Genomic DNA, 7,884 nt, shown 5'->3' on the forward strand with positions numbered 1-7,884 from the left:
CCATACCTAGCAATTTCAAGCAGGATCTCCGGGATAGCAGAGGGTTGGGTGGGGGGGCCAGTAGGAACCTGCAGAGGTGGGATTTGTTGGCCCATACTGCCAGACCCACTAGGTCCCTCCACCTCAGCCTCAACCACATAACCGGCCTGTGACTCAAACTGTTCACCCCCCTGTGCTGTGTTTTGTGGCAAGCAAATTGAAGAATGTGTGGGGAAAAAGTAGGATACAAAATTAGTTTATTATTCTAAATACAGTTCAAATTACAGACAAATTAATGTGTAAACTTACCTTCCAAGTCATGTCCCGTCAGAATCTCAGGCAGGTCCGTGTCCATATGAGACACCCCTTGGCCCTCCTCATAACTGACACAGGGCATCGCCATCTCCTCCAAGTCAGTATACTCCACAGCGACAGGTGTTCCACCCCCTGTAGCCCTTGAGGCATTCCACTCCGCAGCCCTCTTTGCCTTCAGGCGGGATTTGAAGTCGGCCCACCTACATATGTATTGTGAAAGAGGGACAAAGTGGAGTATTATTATTGGTCTAAGTAAATATATAGCACACATGTTCTGCTTGTGTTTGCTAGACATAACATCACATGTAACTACATTTTTTAGTCAACTTAGCACAGAAAAAGGACTGTCAAGATGCACTTACCGTCGTCTCACTTCCTGCGATGTTCTGACGACAGAGCCAACTTCATTCACAGATTTTGTGATGTCTCTCCAGATGCGATCTTTTGAAGCAGCCCCCATGTTTTTGGGGCCTCTATGTATTTTGGACATGGCCTGCGTGACCAAGACACGCAACTCCCTCTTAGTGAATGCAGGCTGTCTTTTCTTCCGTCTGGAGGTAGCCTGTGAGGTTTCTTCTTGTTGGTCATCACCATCTTCCTCCTCACTAGCAGCTTCTGTCTGTTGTGTTTGTGTGGCTAAAGCCAATTCTCCCTCAGTTTGGTCACTATGTGTGTGTGGCAGGGTATCCCCACTCAATTGTTGGGGTACAGAAGCAGAAATTTGCAGAGTACTAGGTCCTGCCTCTTCACCATCCGCAGAGGCGCATTCCAACATGCGCCTTTGGCAATCTAGGCGTTTTTTCATCAATGCCATCTGCTGCTCTGCAATGCGGTCCATCTCTGCTGCTATTTGCTCACGAGAAGCCATGTTTGCGATGACGTGTTTACGCCGAGGTGTGTGCTTATTTATACCTACGTGCGTCGCGTTAATTCACACAGGTGTACAGTATGTTAATCTGGATAATGATTGCACTGCTTATTTAACGGCCTACTTTGCACGCTGTGAGTGTAGGTAGTTTGGAGTTTCACAGTTGAGTTTGCAGGCTTGTGCGTGAAGGTGCTATTGGAATTTTATGAGTGAGTAATTGTGAAGCATACATTTGTACTTTTGTTCGCGTTTAGAATATAGACAGTGTAGCATTTTGTCTGCGAATTAACGTTAGTGAGTATTCTGGGATTCGTCTTGTTTATATTTTTAATAAACGATTTTAGTTTATGTTGATTGTTTGTTAATCTTTTTAACACATATATTTTGCAAGTCCATTTTTGACAAAAAACCTGTGCTTCATTGTTTTTAAGCTAATTTAAGGTCTCTTGTAGGATATTTTGTTTGGCTAACTGAACCCTACAGTCTTATTGTCTTTTTATGTGCCAATTAACACAAATTGATACAACCTTTATTTTGGATCAGGTAAGTGCCCTTGGCCTGTGTTGTTGCCTGTTTGTGTTAATGGTCTGTATGTTGTTTTTGACTGTTCTTTTTGGTCTCTTGTAGGTTCTTTTGTTTGGGTGACTGAACCCTACAGTCTTATTGTCTTTTTGTGTGCCAATTAACACAAATTGATACAACCTTTATTTTGGATCAGGTAAGTGCCCTTGGCCTGTGTTGTTGCCTGTTTGTGTTAATGGTCTGTATGTTGTTTTTGACTGTTCTTTTTGGTCTCTTGTAGGTTCTTTTGTTTGGGTGACTGAACCCTACAGTCTTATTGTCTTTTTGTGTGCCAATTAACACAAATTGATACAACCTTTATTTTGGATCAGGTAAGTGCCCTTGGCCTGTGTTGTTGCCTGTTTGTGTTAATGGTCTGTATGTTGTTTTTGACTGTTCTTTTTGGTCTCTTGTAGGTTCTTTTGTTTGGGTGACTGAACCCTACAGTCTTATTGTCTTTTTGTGTGCCAATTAACACAAATTGATACAACCTTTATTTTGGATCAGGTAAGTGCCCTTGGCCTGTGTTGTTGCCTGTTTGTGTTAATGGTCTGTATGTTGTTTTTGATTGTTCTTTTTGGTCTCTTGTAGGTTCTTTTGTTTGGGTGACTGAACCCTACAGTCTTATTGTCTTTTTGTGTGCCAATTAACACAAATTGATACTACCTTTCTTTTGGCTCAGGTAAGTGCCCTTGGCCTGTGTTGGTGCCTGTTTGTGTTTGTTCAAAGTGTTTTGATTATGTTTGTTTTCCATCTTGATAATAAATGTTTTTTTGGTTACCAGGATGGATCAGCAAAGTAGTGTTTTTCTTGGCTGGACTAGCTACTAAATGCCTATATTGTTTGTTGTTTTTTTTTTAAATTTGTTAAATGTTTTTTTTTTTTTTTAAGGTGTTTGTGATGTGTTTGATGCTCAGAATTTAAATTAGTTAAAATTTAATAAAATTTCTATTTAACATGTGTAGCTTTTTAAAAAATATTAATATATTATGTTTTTTGAATTTTTATTTTCCATTTGTTCCTGAATTGAACCCAGAAAAAATGTCGTACGCTCCTGCAGTAAGTTGACACCCCCTTTTTTTAACCATTTATTGTTTTTATATTTTTAGGACTTTGTTTTTTTATTATTCAACATCTCTATTTTTTTTATATAAAAGTGTGTGATGTCTATATTTATCACAGCCGAAGCCCTACCTCCCCAACCCACGCCAGCACTCCCACCCCAACCGCCAGCCCCACAACCACAACCGGCTCCTCATCAACCAAGGCAACGGAGGCGTGCTAGGCCACCAATTTTCCGAACCCGTGTCCTACTTTTTGGGATGCCAGATGATGTGGTGGTGCGTAGATACAGGCTGCCACCACATCTAATCCTAGACACTCTCTCCATAATAGAGAGTGATCTGGAGTCAGAAATTCGGTATCCTACAGCAATACCACCATTGACACAATTCCTTGCTGTGTTACATTTTTTGGCTACAGCCTCATATCAGCATGTTGTGGGAGACCTGGTTGGCATGTCGCAGGGCCAGTTCAGTAAGGTCCTGCGGCGTGTCTGCCAGGCTTTCCTAAAGCGTGTAAAGCAATTTATTGATATGCCTTTGGATGTTGGTGCCCTAGATGTGGTGAAGCGGCAATTTGAGGAAGGTGGTAGTCGCTTCCCACATGTTATTGGGGTTGTGGATGGCACACATGTAGCTATTCAGCCACCAAGACATAATGAAGAAATTTATAGAAACAGGAAACTGTTTCATTCTCTGAATGTAATGGTTGTTTGTGGGCCATCCCTCCAGATCCTTTCCCTGAATGCAAAGTTTACTGGAAGTTCACATGATGCATATGTCATTAGACAATCAGGGATATGGCAGAGATTAAGATCAAGTCAACGAGCAGACATGTGGTTATTGGGTGAGTTGGTGCACATTTTTTGTTTTCACAAATATTTTGAGTTAAAAATATACTATTTTTAATTTTGGGTTTTTCATCAAACAGGAGACCGTGGATATCCTTGCACCCCCTGGCTCATGACTCCTTACCGTAATCCCAGGCCAGGACCACAGATGGCATTTAACTCCGCGCTTACTGCCACTAGGCAGCTGGTGGAGCGCACAATTGGTGTCCTTAAAGGGCGGTTTCGTGTGCTCCACCGCACTGGTGGCGACATCATGTATTCGCCGGAGATGGCAAGTAAAATAGTGGTCCTGTGCGCAATACTACATAATATCGCGGTAAGGAGTAGTGTAGAGCTTCCACAGGCAGAGGAATTGCCTGATGAGGAGCCAGGGGTTGTTCGACACTTCGGTGGGGGGAGTGTTACACGGAGGGGGAGCCAAGTCAGGGCAAGGATTGTTGCCGAATATTTCAGGTATAGTGTTTTTATATTATCTTTTTTATTAAAATTAAAAGCACAGTATGCTTATGTATTATTTTTAATGTTGTCATTTTTTTTGTTATTGTAAAGTGATTGTGTAATGCTTTTGTTGTGTTGGAATGTGTAATATTTCTTATAGTAAAAATCCGGAAACATGTTAAGCTTTAATTTTTTTAAGTTAAAAAAAAAAACTGTGATGTTGCTAAATAGTGTCCTTATTTGTTTTATATCCTAAAATCCTGATTATGTAAACAAACACACACAAAAATGATACTGAATGTTGCCCACTTTGTGACTGTCCAGCTGAATGATCACAAAAACTGTGGTGAGTACACAGATATGTATAGTAATTTAGACAAAACTGTGTGTCTGTGTCTGTGTTTGTGTTTTTGTGTAATTTTTTTTTTGGTCTAAAATTTGCTTCTGCGAATGCGTATTTCCGCTCGAGCGAAATAACACTCTGCTCTTCACAGCATTGCAAAGATCAATAAAGTTATTAGAAATGACAACATAGATTTTTGACCAATCACATGCTAACAGACACTATAAATATATGCCCAAATAAGGAAAACGCCATTGCCATGATGCGTGCTGCACCTTTCACCAGGCGGGAGCTCCGCGTCCTGGTTGCGGTGATGGACCGCCGCGTAGGCCGCGTTGGGCGCTTCATCCCAAATAGGGTTAAGCGCGAGGCCTACGCGGAGGTCCGCCACCTGCTGCGGACTCGCGTCCGCAGCAGGCGGACAATCATCCAACTAGAGAGGAGGTGGAGTGATCTCCGCAGGAGGACTCCAGAGCTGTTGGCGGAGATCGGCAAGCAAATACGTTAAATGCATACACGAAGTAAGTTACATTACATAAGATTATTAGCATAAATTGTGCTAATGGGGGTAATTCCAAGTTGATTGCAGCAGGAATTTAGTTACCAATTGGCAAAAACCAAGTGCACTGCAGGGGATGCATATTTAACATGTGCAGAGAGAGTTAGATTTGGGTGGGGTGGGTTCAATCGGCAATATAATTTGCAGTGTAAAAATGAAGCAGTCCGTTTTTACCCTGCACAGAATAAAATAACCCACCCAAATCAAACTCTCTCTGCACATGTTATATCTGCCTCCCCTGCAGGCCACATGGTTTTGGCCAATTGCTAAATAAATTCCTGCTGCGAACAACTTGGAATTACCCACAATTTACACTAAGTGGTAGGCTAATTGCAACACTGAGTGTCTATTTTGGTACAATAGGACAGTGTGTGTGGTTAGGGCAAACAGTACTGACTGTAGCAAAGTGCCACCAAACAAGTGCATGTTTTGCAGAATTAATAACCAGGCAGGAAACTGTACCCAAAATCTTGATCAGTGCTGTCTATATAATAAGGTGCCTTGAATAGTGATCTGGTGATGTTGCCTAGACCATTCAATATGACTCAATGGAATAGATTAAGGAATGAGCTTCAAAATAATAGTTTGTACTCATTTTGTTTGCTGTGGGCAACATGAAGAGGTTTTTACAATGTTTTTTAAGCAAAATAAATAAAAATAAAAATTAACATGGAACAGAACAGTGAAATTTCTACTTGTTTAGTATGTAATTTAACATGCTAACTAAATTTAATAAAAATTATCTTTATAGGACGACAACAACGCCAGAGCTCTCAGCCCCCTTCCCCTTCCCAGTCCCCCTCCCCTTCTCACTCCCCCTCCCCTTCCCAGTCCCCCTCCCCTTCCCAGTCCCCATCAGCTTCCCAGTCCCCCTCAGCTTCCCAGTCCCCCTCAGCTTCCCAGTCCCCCTCAGCTTCCCAGTCCCCCTCAGCTTCCAACGCCCCCTCAGCTTCCCAGGCCCACTCCACTTTCCACTCCCCTTCTCACACCACCTCTCCATCTCTTTCTGTGACCCCTTCTCCTCCTTCCCATACCCCTTCTCCTTCAACTTCAAAATCCCCTTCTCAGCCCCCCTCACCCTCTATTGGCTTAACTTTCTCTCCGCCCCCCTCGCCCTCTCAATCAGACCCACCCTCTGAAATTTTTTGCCCAATCCAGCCTCCTTCCCCCATCCCTCCTCCTTCCCCCATCCCTCCTCCTTCCCCAATCCCTCCTCCTTCCCCCATCCACCCGCCTTCCCCCATCCAGCCGCCTTCCCCACCCAGTGAGTGGGCACAAGAAGCACCTGATGATTTTCCTGCCAACCATCATGTTGCAGAGGAAAGTAAGTGTTTGAACATGTTGATAAAAAAAATAAATAAACCTACTTACACTTACAATGACAAAACATGCAGTGTTGTACTGTTGGAATTGTTGTACCAAGGACAACTATTTGTGTGATTCTTCATGGTCTACATGTTGCATTTACATTTTTGAGAGTGTCATTATATGTACAGTGTTTATGTGGGCAATGTTTTGTGTGTCCACTGTAGGTCGACACTCATTAGGTCGACAGGGTTGCCAGGACAACAGGCTTTATATGTGTTAGTTTTTCGGGGAAACAGTTAGACCAGAGTGGAGTTTAGTATGTTGTTGGTCTTTTACACTTGTGCCTGTGTAGTCTTAATATTTTCACTTACAAATCACATGCTTCACTTTGTTAGGCAGCCTAATGACACAATGATTGGTGGTGTGAAAGTTACACTCACAAAATGTTTTTGGGATAAATTCAAACCTGTTTGACCTTATTTAGTAAGGGCAGCTTTCAGGGAGTGTGGGCATGCTAGGATATGTTGTCCTTCTGAAGATGTTGATATGCAGTGTGATGAGGCTGGACCAAACCCATAAAAATTAGAAAATAAACACAACAGATGTGAATGAATGCCAACATGGTATAACATTGACGAAGATGGTAGTTATCTTGAACATGGGATGTCGCCCATAGCAAACAATAAGATTATACTTTACAATTGTGTAACCACTTCTACAAGATAAGATTATTATTTTTGCTTGTTTGCTATGGGCAACGCTCCATCTTAAATAGAACTCACATAGTAGAAAATGTACCCCATGGTCTCGTAAACTGTTAAAATATAAAAAAAAAGGCTGAGCAGGCTTGTGTGTTCTGATAATGAATGTACCATAAAACAGCCATGATGTAGTAACTTTGCCATTAAGCAGGCCTGTCCAAACTGCGGACCTCCAACTGTTGAGAAACTACACATCCCAGCATGCCCTGACACAGCTTTGGCATTCCCTGGCCCCAAAACTGTATCAAGGCATGCTGGTATATGTAGTTTCACAACAGCTTGAGGGATGCAGTTTGGACATGCCTGCATTAAAGTGTGCTTTGTGCCTTGCTTGTATAATAAGTAATGTGAGTAAGTTAGTAATGTTTATGTTGGCTCTTAATTTCAGATGTTGCCGTTGGAGATCCCACTTCTTTTGGGGACATTCTTCAAAACATGAAGATACATTTACAGGCCTTGCTGGGTCTGGTTGACAAAATGCAAAAGTTGCATTAGTTTTGTTTACCAAATGTTAATAATTTAATTTTTTCTATTATAAAAATAAAAAATGTTACCAAATAAAATAAATAATTTTTTCAAGTTAAGCGGGTGTTTAGTATTTATTAATGCAATACAGGAGCAGCAGATTGCCTATCAGTTTGGTTTAAAATTTAAAAATACATATGTTGTTATTGTCTTAAAAAACATGCAAACACCTTCATTCACATACTAAAACTCTATTAAAAAAAAAAAATGAACAAGTAGACCAAGCACATTTCAAACATCTATATTTCTAGTAAAAAAAAACAAATAGATGAGGTACAATTATGGCTACAAAGTGTTCTTCAGGTATTTTAAAAA

The 7,884-nt window shown here is 41.3% G+C and overlaps 1 protein-coding gene and 1 long non-coding RNA gene across 2 annotated transcripts; both read left to right on the forward strand.

The window, feature by feature from the left end:
- Positions 1-2,984: 2,984 nt before the first annotated feature.
- On the forward strand, positions 2,985-4,182 carry LOC134911008 (putative nuclease HARBI1). The gene is made up of 2 exons (XM_063919400.1): positions 2,985-3,631; positions 3,716-4,182. The coding sequence occupies exons 1-2, from the start codon at positions 3,046-3,048 to the stop codon at positions 4,180-4,182; spliced, it is 1,053 nt and encodes a 350-aa protein (XP_063775470.1). The 5' UTR covers positions 2,985-3,045.
- A 175-nt stretch (positions 4,183-4,357) lies between these two features.
- LOC134911820 (uncharacterized) lies at positions 4,358-7,587 on the forward strand. Its single transcript, XR_010176869.1, has 3 exons — positions 4,358-4,419; positions 5,727-6,299; positions 7,433-7,587. It is a non-coding gene; the product is annotated as an uncharacterized LOC134911820 (long non-coding RNA).
- Positions 7,588-7,884: the final 297 nt, after the last annotated feature.

Source organism: Pseudophryne corroboree, chromosome 4, assembly GCF_028390025.1.
Source record: "Pseudophryne corroboree isolate aPseCor3 chromosome 4, aPseCor3.hap2, whole genome shotgun sequence".
Classification (NCBI taxonomy): Eukaryota; Metazoa; Chordata; class Amphibia; order Anura; family Myobatrachidae; genus Pseudophryne; species Pseudophryne corroboree.